We start from the raw sequence: 17,367 nt of genomic DNA, 5'->3' as shown, positions 1-17,367 counted from the left end.
CATTTTGTCCCTATATGTCCGGTCGGATAGCCCAGATAGGAGAGAGAAGGAAAAACTCCACCTAACCGGACCCCTCAAATCGTCCTCATATGTTTGGGCTGTCTGCGAACCTTCAATATGAGGGTGTCCGGGCGTGTCCGAGCAGTCCGCCACGGCCCACCCTGGATGTAACGCCCCGGCCAACTGTCCGTTGTGCCTGACTACCACCTAGGATCTAGACTAGCCTCACGGGCCAACACTAGTCTTTCCTGCGCACCTTGTCCTCACTTATGCGCACCAGGGATCAACTTCCTGGTCGGTCACTCATCCTCAAATAGCTCCAGGTCAAGCACACTTAACTTTGAGGTTCCTTTCGGATGGGCTCCCGGAAAAGAAGGTGCACCTTGTTGATATAAGTAGTCTATATCATTCTTATTAAGCCAGGATGTCACACTGGGGCACCTTTTGTATTTCTTTATTCTTTTCTCTTTCTCTTCCATCCCCACCAATCATATGCATGCATCTGGACAATTTGAGGGGCACGGCTGCGCGGGCGTACAATTGAGGGTTCAAAGCAGGCACGCCCGCGGACGGGCCAAATTAGCCCATTTGGGTTGGACATGCTCTAACAATAGGAAATTACTGCACTAACTTCTTAGTTGAGAAAGGAAATAACTAGGCTCTATCAGCTGTCTAAGCCTCTAAGGCATCTCTCTTGCTGCCCATCCTTCTGGAGCATGGGGCTTGCTGAAGCCCATGTAAGGGTACACACATGACAAATATATGGGAATAGTCCGGAATTAATATCTTCCAGTAATCTAAAGAGACCAGTCAAGCAATTTCTACAATGGCTGCGCCAAGCCACCAACTTGACTAAACACTGCCGCTTCCTTTTAGAAAAGGACCTAGGCAATGGGTGTTGCTTCTGTTAATCTGTTAAAAACTCAGTTAGATTGGTTGTATAGTCAGGACTGTTGTATGCCTGACAATAGCAGTATAGCACGTAACTGATTTTGGTTAGTGAATTTTAAACCTGGGAAGTGGTAACCCCAACTCTTGTATGTTAATAGAGCCGGACAATGTCTTTTGGTCTCAATAACCTGGTACCATGAGCTACATTTTAGAACATTTCATAAAGGCACTATTAGTATTCATCTGCTTAGCCCAAGTAACATTTTGTTTTGTTTAAGGACAAGAGGAATTTGCATGATATTTCACCTGTAATTCAGATTATAGACGAACTTATTACTATTACTATATTAACAGTACTCTTGGTGAATTCATATCTCACTCTGGTTTTCCGGAAATTGCAGTTGTTGAAGCTAATGTATCATTCTCCTTTCACTGCTGGCTACCACAGAGCTATCTGGCTAAAGATTGGCCGGACAGCTAACCCCTACATCAGCAGTTACACCCCTTTTCTTCATGACCCGATAAACGCCGGCATGAGATGGTGGTTCAGGTAGGATGGACATGGTGCCGGTAGTCATGTAAAGGGATATAAATGTTTTTGGTGACGTTTCACAGTTAACCCAAGAGATCTTTTTCTTAGCAAAGGTGCAGCTTGTGAGTGACTTGTTATTAGTCTTCTTTTTTTGGCAATATCGAGCTGATGATAGCTAGTGATGAGTAGTAACTCTTGTAACTTACCCCGTGATTGTAGAACTTAGTCAAGATCTTAGAGACTATAATCTGTTTGGCATGAAGTGAAAAGCGGAAGTGATGTACTGTTGTGTAATTCATCTCTTGTGGAACCAATAGTATTCAACTACACTATGCACCTGAACCAATATGTGGTTGGATGATTAGGAGGACAGTGGTTTTCCCTTTATTAGAGTTCAAGTCCTAGACTTGCATTGGTGCTTGCTTTTTTCTGGATTTATTCTAGTCCTTCCGGGGATTGGAGTATCACTAAAGAACTGGCTATGGACAGGGGACAGGGGTACGTGGAAGCTTACTACCCATGTGCTAGAGCCATGAGTTGGTTGCGACTTGCAAGATCTTATGGTTTCACCTTAAGGACTAAAGACTTTGTTGTTGTTGTCGTTGTTGTATTCCAGTCCTTTCAGTGATTTGCATTCACCTCTAAGCGTCTGTTACAACTTCGGCTGTGCGAGCTTTTAGGCAAAATCATTCATTTTTGAGTTGGAATTTCTTTTATTTGCTGTATAAATTAGACAACCAAAGTGACTGCTGATGATTCACTTTCAAGAGTTTTGCTTCACCGCTAATTGCCCACTTCTCCTGCAAATCATGACGATTCCTCTCTTGAGCTTGTATTGGTTAGTCCGGGCTCCGGATATGTGCCTTCACCTGTCTCTGTAACTTCCATCAGACGCATCCGTCAACCAAAAAGTTAAGAGTGAAATGACTAATTGGCACAGAGCAATAAGAGAGATCAACTTCGACCGAAGGAAGGTGGCAGTCGAGAACGGCCCCAGCCTTTTTATTTCCCGACTCAACAAAAACAACGTGTTTGGATGTTCCTAACCAACAGCATACATAAAAACTGCTACATACTACTAGTCCCAGTGCATATTCAGCCCACTGAGCTCTTAACCAAATTTAGATCCCCGAGTTTCTGTCGACGCCATTCCGTTATTCCTTACCAACACCTGGTAGCTGAGGCAAATTGGTTATGTTTGCCTCGAAGTGGGCTTGAATCTGGAGTCTGAGATTCGCCACACCACCCCATCATGAAAATTTCATAGAGGCTATATCGAGCACCAAACATCAAGTTACCCCTAGTTCTGTCCACATCCATTGGTTCTCCTTGAATTCACTTCAGCAGCCCAGCTCTTGCCAATCTCTGTCTGGAACTTGCCTGCAATAACATGTTTGAAAAGTATATTTAGCAAAAGGAAGCAATTTCAACTTTTTACGGTCTATACAGTTGATCAATCACATTACCAGCAGTAGAGAGGAAGAACTCATCTAGCACTTTTCCATGCTCTGCATTTTTCAAGATGTGCAGAGTCAGCATAAATGGATTAGTACATTACATATGTGCAGAAGAGGAAGATGGCAACATATGCACACAGGATTGATACATTGCACAGTGCTGGAAGCAAAAACAAGTTTGGCCGTATGAATCAAGTAGTTTCCTGTTATTGTCAACAAGGTAGCAACAGATTCCAACTATGTTCTTGCCGAAGCCAGGTATACATGAGTTTCGCTAGACATTACTATTATCAATATCAAAGGATCACAAAGATGCAATAAGAACATGGTGATTTAGACGCATATTATTGATAAGGGCAGGTTGTTTCAGAATAAGGAACCAATGCACACCATGCCAGAGTTCGTATATGGGGAAATTATTTAAAATTAGCAAGTGACTCATTCTTTGAATGCAGACAAATCAACTATGGCAGAAGTTAATACCCTTCTCATACTCTAACGCTTGAAGAATCATTTCCACCTGAAACAAAACAAAAAATAGCAACAGGTGAAATCAGCTGGACCAAACAGAACATAAAAACAAAGAAAACAAAACAGAATGTGCATCAGAGTAAACCAAAACAATACACATGAACATGTTTGCATGAGACAAAACTTTTGAAGTAGTATTATTAATCCGTTAACAAACTTAAATGCTTTCAAGTGCCAGAACTTTGCATGTCTGGAAGGAAACCCAAACTAAAGAAACTTGCATGGCAACAACAAATGATAACCCTGATATATATGATACAAATTAGATGACACATGTAAAGGAAAGCAGAACCAATATTAATTAACAAAGTATGAAGTTAAGAAAATAATGGCAGGCTTACTTTATCAAAATCCTTTACGAGATTGGCTTCAACAGAGGAGTTGTTTTCGTATTCTTCCCACAGCCCCTTAATTTCCTCAGCTAGAAAACAGTAAATTCAATAATGTTAATACAATGTTATCGAACATTCATTTAAGAACTGAAAATTCTTGTCACAAATGGAGACATACCTGTTGATCCACCACCAAGAACTTCACACATTTCATTTAGAGCTTCTTGTTCACGCCTGCTTTTTTCTGCTTTAGGTATGCCGTCAGATGGAGTGATGTCGCCAACAATAGCTGTTAATAAAATAAGGTATAAGGTATGAATAGTTGAAAAGCACTTGGTTGAAAACTGAAAGATGCTAACAAAAGAGCAGGTGAAGGACAGCACACAGAATCAACAAGTAAATATAAATATGTTTATTGGCCTACCTTCAGCAATGTCGTGAACGATAGCTATTTTGATACACCTGTTACAGCAAAATAAATGTTCCTTTAGCAGCAGGTAAAATAGTAATGATTAATGAAGATGGCACCTAAAAATGTCACTTTAATATCAATATTGAAAAGGGGAAACATAGAAAACTTAACCTTTCTCGATTTACAGCAGGTAGGTCATCAGCAATCAAAGCCATCAGGGCCATACGATACATGTGATCAGCAATAGACTCGGGACCCTTGATGCTGTGATTTATCCAGCCTTTCCTTTTAGTGGTCTGTGGTAAGAGCGGAACAAGGAACAACCAAATAAACCTCAGAATAGTGCAATATGATGGATACCATCTCCAGCAGATCCCTAAGACTAGTACCTAATAAAACCCACCCCTCTTTTGTGTATACACACTTACATGTCAGTGGGCCAATTATTATTTTTCCTACCCACTCCATCAGTGGTGCCCTGCCCTACCTTCGGGATGCTCCGGAGCTCGTGCAACAGCGCTGCAGCTCGAACCAGCCGTGTTGCCACTTGCAGCAGCCGAGCTTGGCCCACGCGGAGGGGAGGCAACATGGGGACGGGGAGCCATGGCAGCACACAAAGTAGCTCCAGCAGCAGGCACGGGACGGCAGTTCACACAGTACGGATAGGTGGTGGCTGTGCAGAGGGGACACAAGGCGGCGCGCGCTGGAGAAACAGGTGGCAGGGGTGAGGAGGGGATGGTGCAGCGGTGGACGGAGCTCCGGTGGTGGCAGACAGCTGGGCAAGGCAGCGCGCAGCGAGAGGCAGCAATGGCCCTCAGCCCCTAGGGGCTGAAAATTCAGCTCACCAAGAATAAACACAGAAGGATAGAGGGTGGGAGGGGGCACCCCTACATGTAGGAGGTTTGGCCTGGTTTTTAGTTGGCCGCCTAAATGTTTTAGGCATTGGCAGCCATATAGGGGATCTGTTGGAGGAAGAAATAATCGACTATTGAGAGCTTTTATGTAGTGGATAGGTGATCTGCTGGAGAATCTCGCATCATAAGCATGGGGGCATGAAGGCATGAATTGAAAACGGAGTCCATGTTCATGCACTCCACATCATATACTTAGACATGTGAGCTGAGCAGCCATCGTGAGACGTCATGAATCACCAATTCACCATACGAATTGATCGTTTCAAAACTTGCATATACGAAGCCCTGCTCGGATCGAGTATAGTTTTGTGTGCTCGCCGGTATTTAGCACAAGTTAGCAAAGCTATATCAAAATTATTTACTGTTTTGCCAGGACCTAGGAGTATCACTAGTCTGATGGCACACCACGTAAGGCCAGCAAAGGAAGGAGCAAGCATCACGTGATTTACCTTGAGGCTATGGCAGAGAGTGAGGAAATCGATGGCCGAGGCGGCGGAGGACGCCGCGGAGGACGCCGGCGAGGGCGGCGCGACTGCCGCGGCGTCCAGCGGCGCCGGCGGCCGCCTGGGGAGGGGCGATCCGCCTGGCCCAGGGCTCCCGGAGACAGCGCGGGTGCCACAAGCGAGGCGTCTCGAAGGGAGGATACGCGGCGGCGAGCGGCGGAGGAGGCCCCGCGCGGGAGGGGCGGGTAGCCGCGAGCTAACGGCCATCGGAGGGAGCGCGGTCGCCGGGTTGGAGGGGATCAGTGGAAAAGGCGGAGGAATCGGCGGGCGGCGGCGGCTTTGCTTTCCTTCTCCTCTTGTGCCGTCCTTTGCTCGCCCCTCCTGCTTCTGTGGAACGGGGCAGACGGCAGACGTCGAGTCGAATCGGACGCCCACGCTCTCGAACCAACCTTGCCCCTCGTCATCATCCAGCCGTCCGTGTTGTCACTCGTACCTACCCGTGGCGCCTCGAGGCATTTGGCTCGGTTGCATCGCAAAAGATCCACTGCAGCTGTGCAGAATTGGAAAAGGCAAGTTGCGTTTTTTTCATTCTTCTGATTTTGATTTCAGAAACATTTGGTAGCCGCGAATCAACCTGTGGTTGAGTTGGTTAGGTGGACAGTTGTATCCTCAACCCATCAGGGTTCAAATTCTGGTGCTCGCATTATTTCTGGATTTATTTCAGGATTTCCGGCGATGCGCTTTTAGTGGGAGGAGACGTTGCCGTCGACGACGAGGCGCCTACGGTGACTTTGTAAATCTCAAGATGATATTCCGGCTCAGTCTCTCGGAGGTGCTCATAGGGGTAGGGTGTGCGTGTGTGCGTTCATAGGAGTGAGTGTATGCGCGTGTATATGAGCGCTTGTGTATGCCTGCATTACGTTCAAGCGGTTGTGATTCGTTTGATTAAATCTCGAAACGCTCGAATCGGTCGTTTCTCCCAGGCTCGAGCGATGCAACTCAGAGCAACTCCAACGGGCCGACCCATTTCATGACCGCGCGCGTCTTAAATCATTGTCGTCGCCCTGGTTTTGGCGCACCAGCGCGCGGAAAAGGTTCACGCGCGGGGGAAAGCGGCCTAGCGCGCGCTAATTTTGGCATTCCAGCGCGCGGGAAAGGTTCGCGCGCGCGCCGCGGCCGGCGCTCGTTATAAAGAAGGCGCTCCCTCCATAGTCTGTCCGCCGCCCACTCTCGCCGCCTTTGCGCCACCATGTCGATCCGTCGCCTGGGCGCTTCGGATTTTCGTAGAGTCCGCGAGCGCCGCTCCGGCGCCTTCTCCTCCGAGATCTGGTTTCGCGAGAAATATCTCATCCTCGGCACCTTCGACACCGCAGAGGAGGCGGCCCGCGCACACGATGCGGCGGTGATGACCCACAAGTATAGGGGATCTATTGTTGTCCTTTCGATAAGTAAGAGTGTCAAACCCAACGAGGAGCAGAAGAAAATGATAAGCGGTTTCCAGCAAAGTATTCTCTGCAAGTACTGAAATAAGTGGTAACAAATAGTTTTGTTATAGGATAATTTGTAACGAGCAACAAGTAACAAAAGTAAATAAAGTGCAGCAAGGTGGCCCAATCCTTTTTGTAACAAAGGACAAGCCTGGACAAACTCTTATATAGAGAAAAGCGCTCCCGAGGACACATGGGGATATCGTCAAGCTAGTTTTCATCACGTTCATAAGATTCGCGTTCCGTACTTTGATAATCTGATATGTGGGTGGACCGGTGCTTGGGTACTGTCCTTACTTGGACAAGCATCTCACTTATGATTAACCTCTATTGCAAGCATCTGCAACTACAACAAAAATATTAAGGTAAACCTAACCATAGCATGAAACATATGGATCCAAACCAGCCCCTTACGAAACAACGCATAAACTAGGGTTTAAGCTTCTGTCACTCTAGCAACCCATCATCTACTTATTACTCTCCAATGCCTTCCTCTAGGCCAAAATAGTGGTGATCGACGTTCACATGACACCACTAGAGGGATGACAACATATATCTCATCAAAATATCGAACGAAGACCAAATTCACATGACTACTAATAGCAAGACTTCTCCCATGTCCTCAGGAACAAACGTAACTACTCACAAAGCATATTTATGTTCATAATCAGAGGGGTATTAATATGCAGATAGGATCTGAACATATGATCTTCCACCAATTAAACCAACTAGCATCAACTACAAGGAGTAATTAACACTACTAGCAACCCACAGGTACCAATCCCGAACTTGGAGATAAGAATTGGATACAAGAGATGAACTAGGGTTTTGAGAGGAGATGGTGTTGATGAAGATGTTGATGGAGATTGCCCTCTCCCGATGAGAGGAGCGTTAGTGATGACGATGGCGATGATTTCCTCCTCCCGGAGGGAAGTTTCCCCGGCAGAACAGCTCCGCCAGAGCCCTAGATTGGTTCCACCAAGGTTCCGCCTCGTGGCGGCGGAGTTTCGTCCGAGAAGATGGCTTATTATTTTTTCCCATCAAAAGACTTGATATAGCAGAAGATGGTCATCGGAGGGCCATCAGGGGGCCCACGATGTAGGGGGCGCGCCCAGGGGGGTAGGGCGCCCCCACCCTCGTGGGCAGGGTGTGGCCCCCCTAGTAAACTTCTTCCGCTGAGTATTTTTTATATATTCTGAAAACGTCTTCCGTGAAGTTTCAGGATTTTGGGAGCTGTGCAGAATAGGTCTCTAATATTTGCTCCTTTTCCAGCCTAGAATCCCAGCTATCGGCATTCTCCCTCTTTATGTAAACCTTGTAAAATAAGAGAGAATAGGCGTAAGTATTGTGACATAATGTGTAATAACAACCCATAATGCAATAAATATCGATATAAAGCATGATGCAAAATGGACGTATCAGGCGGCGTGGCGCCTCCCGAGGCCTCGTTGGGATATGAATTTTCCCAATGTGTCGAGCCAGCAGCCACAGGATCTGGCGCCTCTCCCGCGGCTTTTCACCGACGAGGATCGTCGTGTCCACCGGAGGTGGCAGCATCGCCTCGCCATCATGGAGAAGGACGTGGAAGCCTTGGTGGTGTGGTGCGGAGGCTTCCCGCAGGACATCGTCGATGAGCGCCAGTTCTACAAGCAAAGGAGGTTGGAGAGGGACGCGAGGAGGAGGGAGCGAGCCGTCTATTGGGAAGACAAGCGTTCGCGGAAGCAGGCAGCTCAATTGAAACTGGAGCTACAAGAAACGGCGGGTTGGACTTTGGAGACGAGGCGTATGCTAACGCCTACATTCAGACGTCGGAGGAGGATATTACCGAGTCGGGGTCAAGCGACGAGTAGTAGTCTTTTCTTTTATCTGTGTACGTTAGAACTATCTATGTATCCATTTTTATCTGAAAAAATGGCCGGCGGCGTCGGCGACGTAGCAGGCGGGCGTGGGTGTGAATCCAATGTGCCACCGACCAGCGGGCCCGGTGAGGAAAGAGGGCGAGCGCGCGCGCGTCCGTCTTGTGTCCGCGCCGACGCAAATTAGGCTCAAAATGGGCCAGGAATAGATCAGCAGGCGGACGAAAGAGGACGCGCGTCCGTTTGGGTCGGCGCGTTGGGCCGGCTTTTTTGTCCGCGCCGACCCAAACGGACTCCCGCGGACGAAATGGGTCGCCCCATTAGAGTTGCTCTCAAGCACGTGGGCATTTGAGATTGCACGCGAGGAGCTACACTTAAGACGCCGCGTTACTTCCCGAAATGCTGCCGTAACTCCCCTCATCCTTTTCTCACCGCTCACTCTCCCCCCTCTCCACTCTCACATCAACAACAGCGAGCACGGGATCTGGAGGGCGAGCATCGGAGCGAAGATCTAGATGGTAAGCATCGGCCTCATCACTTCACCTGCAGGCGTTCGTCAATGACGGTAAGCCCTCTATTTTGGATGAAGTCAATTTATCATGTCCGCATTCGATTTACGCATCGCACACTAGGCATCCAATCTACCTCTTGGGTTCGATTTGGCGCTTGATTTAGGCATACCCGATTAGGGATTTGAGCGGTTCGAACGGGATTGAGTAAGATTTTTACTAGGGGAGCGTAAATCAAGCTTTACATCCATTGACATCCATCCCAACAAGCACTAAATCCTAGCTGGAGTGGGCCTGAAGGAGCTGGGAGTGGCGATAGCCTTGAGGTTTGTAATCGTTGACCTCCAAGGGCAGGGTACAGTCGTCTGGCTCAGGCGCTGTGACAGCCGTCTCCACCATTTTGGCATTGTCAGCGTCCCGAGGTTCAGTCGGTTCGTCATTGGCAGCATCCATCATCTCCTCCTCCTCCTCGTCCTACAGAACGATGGTGGTCGGCGCCACCGTGACGTCCAATTGGTCATGAGAAGCCTTGACAAAGCCTGTACTTGGCCCATCAGGCTCTCTGACCTGGATCGGCCGACTCGACCTCATCCATCGCCCACCACAGTATGTCCACTGATATAGCGCCTTTGGCTGGGTTAGGATACAACCTCTTTAACTTCATTTTCATCGCCTTCAACAACATAACGTCTGCCTCTTTATGCATCTCGTCAATGCTCTTAAACTGAGAACACACCTCCATGGTTTTTGCGAACTTGGTGCGGTCATCGAGTGAGAACCTAAGGGAGAATGCCCTCCATCCAATGCCGTTAGAGAAAGGGCGATGCTAGGCGTCGGTGCGCCGGCCGAACGTTTCGGCCGGTCGCACCCTAGCCTTCAGATCGGCCCGTCCCGAGCCGTTGGATCCTTATCCAACCAGATCGTCGTCTTCCTCCCGCGAGCGCGTAACGAGCGTCGTCTTCCTCTCGCGAACCGGGGTTCTCGCCCGCCGCTCACGTTCCCCCTCGTCGCCACTCCTCCCTCGCCTGCCCTCCTCGTCCCTGGTCGCCGTCCTCGCCGGCTGTCTTTCCCGGCCGCCTGGTCGCCGGTCGCCCCGGTCCCAGTCCTCGGCGACCATCCTCTTCACCGGCTTCGCCCCATGCAATAGCCCATCCCTGCGGTTGTAGCTTCCATGGCCACCGTTGCAGCTCCGGTGGCGATGACTGGAGCTCACCGGTGTGCTCGCCGGCGCTCATCCCCCACTTGCGAACAAAAAAAATCGAGTGCCCAGGGAGATGCCCAGTGCTGCAAACTATGACGAAAAAAAGCTACAACTAGCGATAGGAAAAGCTTCAACCTGCTACGAAAAAAGCTTCAACCAGTATACGACTGGAGCTATGGATGAACAAGAAAAGTTACAACCGGTGACAGAAAAAGCTTCATCTAGCGATGAAAAAAGCTTCATCGGACTATAAAAAAAGTTTCAACCGTGGAAACGAAGGCATGGACGAAAAGTTACAACCGGTGACAGAAAAAGCTTCATCTAGCGATGAAAAAAGTTTGATCGGACTATAAAAAAAGTTTCAACCGTGGAAACGAAGGCATGGACGAAAAGTTACAACCGGTGACAGAAAAAGCTTCATCTAGCGATGAAAAAAGCTTCATCCGACTATAAAAAAAGTTTCAACCGTGGAAACGAAGCCATGGACGAAAAACGAAAAGTTGCAACCGACAGTTATAAAAGTTACAACCGCATTGAAAAAAGCTTCAAAACTTCTTATCTCAGCTGCGACCCCGCGATGACGATGACGCCGTTTTGCTGCAACCGTAGTAGATTTTTGCTACCACCGGCGATCGAATTTGCTACAACCAGTTTCAGCAAAAAAATCGTCATGGGGTGTAGTCTGCCATGGCTGGTTGCACCTCCGGCGTGGCCGGGTCCGGCGAGGTAAGCAGAGCTCCAATGCTGCGAGGTAGCGCGTCGCCGTGGTAGCACCCCGTCGCCCCAGTTGCAGCATCTCCCGTGGTCACCGCCCCTCGGTCGCCAGCGAGATGGGATGGTCACCGCGCAAAGCCATGGAAGCTTCGAGCGGGGAGGGGAGGCGTGGTGCTGCAACCGGGGGGCGAGGGGGGAGGGGGGAGGGGGAAGGGATGGGGAAGGGGTGGGGAGGACGGGGCAGAAGAAGAGGGCGGCGCGCGCCCCGGCGAGCTGTGCGAGATGTGGGGGAGCTGCAATGAAGGACACGCGAGGAAGAGGGAGACCGGCCAATGTTCCGCCGGTGCCCCGGACCCAAACGTTTCCCTTAGAGAAAGGGGTTGGGGATGGGTTCATGGGTGGAGCGATAGTGACACACGTGCACACACACGCGCGCGCGCGCACACACACACACAGAGAGAGAGAGAGAGATGGAAGAGGAGACGGTAGAAGACACACACACACACAGAGAGAAAGGTATGGTTGGAAGAGGTAGTGGAGTGCGGTGGTGAATAAATAGGGGCTTTCGAGGTAGGTGGGTGGGATGAATGAATGTCGATCTTTGATCAGTAGCTATGGTAATTGTGGTAAAAAGAATCCACATACTTTCAATGATTTTGCTCATATGCATTCTGTCCCTCCATTGACCTTCATTCATCATGTTCATAATGTTGATCGACCTGGCTATTCTGGAGAACTCCAAGGGCAAGGAGATGGCTGTGGCCGACAAGAAGGGCAACGCGGTGGTGGAGCTTGGCAGCGCCCCCAAGCGGCCGAAGAATACGACCATTTGTATGAGGACGCCAGCCCAACCCACTTTTGCAATGTCATCCTTGCATCAAAACTGGAGTGCCTGCCAATGTCGCTTGAGTTCACCAATCACTTCATCCTTGTCCCAGAGGAATTCAAGCTGATGACAAACACCGGCTACGCCTGAAGGGTGACGGTCTAGATGATCAATGGCAGGCTCGTGTTTGATAAAGGTAGGCCCCCCTTCATCACTGTTCACCAGATCAAGACCGGGTACCTCGTCACCATCAAGCTGGCGACTCCCAACACCTTGAAGATGATCGTCTTCAACGACGACGATGTCAAGGTGGTGACCAAGTGCAAGAAGCACGAGGAGGCCTTTGCCATGGATGCCTAAAATATTATCTCTGCACCTAAGACTTTTGTATAGGATGTTTCAGACTTTGCCGTGACCATTTTATCGTTTAACTGTGTGTTTAAGACTCCGGCTTATGAGTTTATGCTATGCCTATTTTATCTATATAACCAAACATGTATTGCATGTAACCAAACACCACATACTTTGCATCTGCTAGAACAAGTCTGCAACCAAACACCACCGTGCATGTGTTTCTTCGCAGCCAGGCTGGGAAGGATGTAGACAAACACATATGTTAGGGGGCAAAAATCGGTGCATGTTACCAGACACGCTCAATACAACACAGACGAACACTTCGAAGGAGCCGAGAGCTCATCTGAGGTATGCTCGGTTGGTAAAACAAGTTGCATTCCAAACGGGAAATATGTTCTTTATTCACATTCTGCAAGTAAACACATATAAACTGCAATAGTACAGTGTGTCCGCTTCAGACCACGAGACTGTAAGACCACCTGTGATCTGCCCCCTGTCAGGCTCAACTAAACTCCGAGCTTGATCCTAGGGCATGCCAGGCATTAGGGTTCGCACAAGGCATACATACAATGATGAGACGAAGCGGGCATTCACTACATTAGCCATAACCGACATGATTAGTTAAGGAGAATTACACTAAGATTCTAGATCACCAGGCGACGCCGTCAGACCAGACCGTCAGGGGCCTCGGTACTGACGGAAGCAGGCGAAGCACCCCTGCGACTGGTCTATCGGGATCATGCCGCCGCCCTTGGACGTGTCGATGGCCTCTATCATGGCCACCACCTCGGCCATCTCGGGCCGCTTGTCGGGGTTCGCGTCCCAGCACCGCTTCATCACGTTGGCCAAGGCGCTCGGACAGCACCGCGGTATCTCCGGCCTCAGGTTCTGCACACCAGCGATGCTTTTTTGTATTATTATGTTATACTCCACAGTCCACAAGGAGTATAATATATGTATGTTTTCGGTGGTTCAGACTTCAGACGTCAGAAACAAGAGCCTAGCAACGCCACAAGGAAAGGAAACATTTTTTACCTGGCGGACAACGGCAGAAGTTACTTCTGAGAAGCTGAGGTCAGGATATGGCATGTCGCAGCAGTATATCTCCCATAAGCAGATTCCAAAACTATAAACATCGCATTTCCTGTTGTAAGGATGACCATTCAGGACCTGCACATTGATAGATGCCGGCATTTATAAGCCATCGTGATGCCACCATCACGCTCCCTCTGTCCCATATTAGTGGTCGCTCAAACAGATGTATCTAGCATTAAAATACATTTAGATACATTCATTTTAACGAAAACTAATATCAGATGGAGGTAGTACTATCCAGTGCTCCAAAGGCGAAACAAAGAAATGCAACACGGCCCAACTTAAGACATATCTGATACTTTGGTCTAATAAATAGGGTAATATTTCCAGATGGTTAATACCTCAGGTGCCATGTAACCAAGTGTGCCCGTTTCACCCGTCATGTCACTAGGGTTTGAAGCCTCGACTCGAGCAACCCCAAAATCAGCAATTTTCACGGTTCTTGTTTTGTCGAGAAGCATATTTTCAGTCTTCACGTCACGATGCACTATCTTCTCCGAGTGAAGATAGCTTAATCTATTCAAACGTAAAGGCAGCAATGAGACCTTCCCAAACGGAAGGGACATAATAGAAGAACTTCGCAGAAAACGATCAAGAAGAACAAAACCAAACAATTACTTACCCCCTGGCAAGGTCAAGAGCTAGTTGGACCACAACTTTAAAGGCTAGCTTCCTTCTCCTATTTTTTATCAGGAAATTTTTCAGTGCACCACCAGCAAGGTACTCAACAACAACACAGCAGATATTACTCGGCATGCCAAGATGCCCATGTTCTGTCTGTACATTTAGATCTCTTGCACCCATTATAGCCCCAATAAACTGTCAGTTCAAGTTCAACATATTGTTAGGACAGCCAGTTGACAAGTATAATAAATCTACATTCGCAAAGTGAATATATAAAAGTCTCAATATAAAATAATAACACCTCTTTATAATCCACAATGAGATGGATATATTGCAAAATTAGAGCCTCCTATAGTTTTTTTATATAGAATGCTTACCATATGCTACACCAAAATAGGAGCACATCAAACCCTAAACCCTAAACCAAATTTTTCACTAGTGTTGACAAAGTCAATTAATATTCGGATATACAAAGGTTCTAATGTTCTGTGTCAGGGGTCAAGAAGTGAAAAATTATGGAACTTCTTTTACGGGAATAATGATGTCATGAAGAGAAAAGCATGTAAACTTTGATAATGATGCCATGCCTTGAATAAATTATGGAACTTCTTTTACGGGAATTATATGACAACTAAGAGCGCAAAATAGCTAGCAATAGTCAACTACTTATCATTATGATGACGCATATCTAGCTAGCCATGGGAACATAAGCCCATCGCCAAAAAAAGGAAACATAAGCGACACCAAAGGGATAACTGGCCACATAATTCAACATATTGTTGTAGCATGTGGATCGTGTATGTTAAAAGGAAGGTTGCCCATGTGGTATGGTGGACCATATTGGAGAACACTTTCAGCATGTAACCCATGCAGTCATTGTTTTATGAAATAAACATGGATGTAAATTGATTTGATGTAAACTTTATCAGGAAAATTTACCTATGAATTTTGAAAGGGGCGGGAAAAGGACTTCTTCAGCCAAAGCCTACCTTCGTAACATTTGGATGATCAAGCTTATGCCACACAGCAACCTCTTGTGCAAACGCTGATCTTAGTGCCGTAATTTCTTGTTCTGATCTATGACCATCCTCCCCCCAGTCAAGCAACTTCACTGGAATACAGAGTTAAATAGTTATTTTCAAAATGAAAGTTGCAATAGTAAATTTAATTTTGCAGAGGGATTGAGACATGGCAGGTTATACTAGCGAAATTCAAATCTCAAATAGTAGGTTATCAGTTGCTAAGGACCAAAGGTGACGCATTATTCATGAACAAAATGCATTTAGTGCATTGAGAAGAGTATTGGCTGTCATGTTGAACAACAAGTCTTTGAAGAAAATTCAAAAAAACAATTCTTTAAAGAGTGTATATCAATACCAGTCACAGCTTCATGTGTGGTGTGGAAAACCAGATCAAAGAGATTCCACTTAAGTGCTTAACATGCAAATGAAAGACAATGGCAGATTCAAATGTCTGGGCCAGCCATGGAATGTGATAACCGACAAACTATTCACTGGTTTCAGCAAAAAAAAATGTAGTAGAAAAAGGGCAAAACGAGCCAGTCGATAACTTCAATGAGTTAGTAATTGCTTTGACAAGTTGCATTTTATGAAGCTAAATGAGGATTTTATTGTTTTTGCAACAGACCGAACTGAATTTCCTGGTGGCACAATGCAGTAGGTGATAAAGTTGTGGACAGGCAAGCACGTTGCATTTGCTTCGTCCCGTGTCATGTGATTATGCCTGGTGAGAGAGTGCAAAACCAGATGTTCTGGCTCAGATGCTTCTCAATTCCTGGTCCCTGGAAAGTACCAGGTCCGTTGCAAGTTGCAACCTTTTTGCCTAAAGGACCAGCTGTTCTGATTTGTTATCTCCAACTTCCAGGGGCTCATCATAAGGCTAACACATGAATCATGCCTACTAAAACTTTAAGTTGGTTGGTTCGAATCACATGAGGAAGGTTACACAGAAAAGGCGGACTTAGCAACCCCAAGTCACGGAACACACCGTGGAATCCAGGAAAGCAGAGGCATCAACTTTAGCAATTTGCTGACAAGGAAACGCACTGGTGACATGACCGGCGAAAATAACTCGGAAAAGTAAATGGCATTGCCATCGATCGATCAACTCATTCTGCATTCTGCATCCTAGGCCAAAAAAATCGTGTACGGGGAGAAAAATAAAGAAGCAATGTTTACCAAGAACTTGCAAAACGAATGATGGATCAGAAACAACAAGTATCTAACGCGGCCAACACTAAGTGGCACTGTAATTTCATCGAGCAGCTTACGGGCACTGAAATTGGCAAGTAGTGTAGGCGTAAATGTGAAGTTGAGATGGTACGATACCGGCAACGTCCTGGCCGTCATAGACGCCGCGGTGGACGGTGCCGAAGGTGCCGCGGGCAATGACGCCTTTGATGACGAGCTTGGCGGGGTCGACCTCCCAGTCCTCCCGGCGGCGCCGCTGCTGCGGCGGCGGCGGCTGTGGCTCCCCCAGCCTCGCGGACCCGCCGCGGCGGCTCCCTGGCTGCACCACGGCTGGCGCGTCCCGCTCCTGGCGGCTGAGGTGGCGCTCCAGTTGCTCGTCGAGGCTCTTGAGGTCGATCTGGTCCGCCCGCACGAACCCTGCGTCCCCGCTCCCGCCGCCGCCTGCGCCTGGAAGCCTCATGCTTGGAGCACGCCCGAGGAGTCGGGCACGCGGCGAGGTTGCGGCGATCGTATGGGTGGGCGTGGAAGGCGTCTGGTGGTACGGATGCCGCCGCGAGGAGTAGTCTGTGGACTATGCTGGCTGTGCTATAGACTAGGTGATGGCGAGGCAGAGGTGGCTCGTATTCCTGCGCGAGGCTCCATGTGAGCGCATGGAAGTAGGCAGGCACGGGGGAAGTGACCAGCAGCGAGTGAGGAGGAGAGGACTCGTGTCGTGGAACCCACCTGAAGTCCTTGGCATGTACTCCCTCCGTAAAAAAATAATATAAGAGCATTTAGATTATTATTTTTCAAGAATACGTCAACGGCGTATCATATTTTTACGAAAACACTAACGCCCACACGTGTGGGCGTTTGGCAACTCGCCCACACGAATGAATCCTCGTCCAACCAATTTTGCATGAATCTTGGTGCGTTTTAGCCGTTTTTTGTGCCACGTAGGACTAAGCTGGTGTGAGGTATTCATCTGTCCGCCCACACG

General features: G+C 48.0%; 3 protein-coding genes across 4 annotated transcripts in view; 1 reads left to right on the top strand and 2 right to left on the bottom strand.

Annotated features, from left to right (window-relative positions):
- LOC119268476 overlaps nucleotides 1-1,765 on the top strand; it is a 6,284-nt gene extending 4,519 nt beyond the window's left edge. For both annotated transcript variants that reach the window (XM_037550128.1, XM_037550127.1), the window contains exon 9: nucleotides 1,293-1,765. In XM_037550128.1, coding sequence (XP_037406025.1) covers nucleotides 1,293-1,445 — 153 coding nt within the window. In that variant the 3' untranslated portion in view covers nucleotides 1,446-1,765. The remainder of the gene's footprint in view (nucleotides 1-1,292) is intronic.
- Nucleotides 1,766-2,371: 606 nt separating this feature from the next.
- On the bottom strand, nucleotides 2,372-5,779 carry LOC119268477 (5'-deoxynucleotidase HDDC2-like). Its single transcript, XM_037550129.1, has 8 exons — nucleotides 5,519-5,779; nucleotides 4,327-4,451; nucleotides 4,168-4,205; nucleotides 3,922-4,032; nucleotides 3,753-3,832; nucleotides 3,364-3,400; nucleotides 2,890-2,931; nucleotides 2,372-2,803 (listed from the first exon to the last, which is right to left on the bottom strand). The coding sequence occupies exons 1-8, from the start codon at nucleotides 5,777-5,779 to the stop codon at nucleotides 2,724-2,726; spliced, it is 774 nt and encodes a 257-aa protein (XP_037406026.1). The 3' UTR covers nucleotides 2,372-2,723.
- A 7,038-nt stretch (nucleotides 5,780-12,817) lies between these two features.
- On the bottom strand, nucleotides 12,818-17,083 carry LOC119268474 (serine/threonine-protein kinase STY13-like). The gene is made up of 6 exons (XM_037550126.1): nucleotides 16,527-17,083; nucleotides 15,168-15,289; nucleotides 14,177-14,373; nucleotides 13,896-14,070; nucleotides 13,495-13,629; nucleotides 12,818-13,347 (listed from the first exon to the last, which is right to left on the bottom strand). Exons 1-6 carry the CDS (start codon nucleotides 16,846-16,848, stop codon nucleotides 13,138-13,140), a joined length of 1,161 nt encoding a protein of 386 aa, XP_037406023.1. The 5' UTR covers nucleotides 16,849-17,083; the 3' UTR covers nucleotides 12,818-13,137.
- Between the last annotated feature and the right edge of the window lie 284 nt (nucleotides 17,084-17,367).

The sequence above is a fragment of the Triticum dicoccoides genome, chromosome 3A (assembly GCF_002162155.2).
Source record: "Triticum dicoccoides isolate Atlit2015 ecotype Zavitan chromosome 3A, WEW_v2.0, whole genome shotgun sequence".
NCBI lineage: Eukaryota > Viridiplantae > Streptophyta > Magnoliopsida > Poales > Poaceae > Triticum > Triticum dicoccoides.
Note: the sequence above shows the minus strand (reverse complement) of the source record. Positions and strands in the feature narration are given on the sequence as shown.

What these genes read in the sequence shown, in the direction of transcription:
- LOC119268477 (XM_037550129.1), bottom strand. Translation starts at nt 5,779, where the DNA reads ATGGCCGTTAGCTCGCGGCTACCCGCCCCTCCCGCGCGGGGCCTCCTC. An exon ending in CCTGCTGTAAATCGAGAAAG is followed by an intron (nt 4,206 to 4,326) that starts GTTAAGTTTTCT and finishes TTGCTGTAACAG; the next exon opens with GTGTATCAAAATAGCTATCG. An exon ending in TCTTGGTGGTGGATCAACAG is followed by an intron (nt 3,833 to 3,921) that starts GTATGTCTCCAT and finishes ACTGTTTTCTAG; the next exon opens with CTGAGGAAATTAAGGGGCTG.
- LOC119268474 (XM_037550126.1), bottom strand. Translation starts at nt 16,848, where the DNA reads ATGAGGCTTCCAGGCGCAGGCGGCGGCGGGAGCGGGGACGCAGGGTTC. An exon ending in GCTCTTGACCTTGCCAGGGG is followed by an intron (nt 14,071 to 14,176) that starts GTAAGTAATTGT and finishes ACGTTTGAATAG; the next exon opens with ATTAAGCTATCTTCACTCGG. An exon ending in TTGGTTACATGGCACCTGAG is followed by an intron (nt 13,630 to 13,895) that starts GTATTAACCATC and finishes ATCAATGTGCAG; the next exon opens with GTCCTGAATGGTCATCCTTA.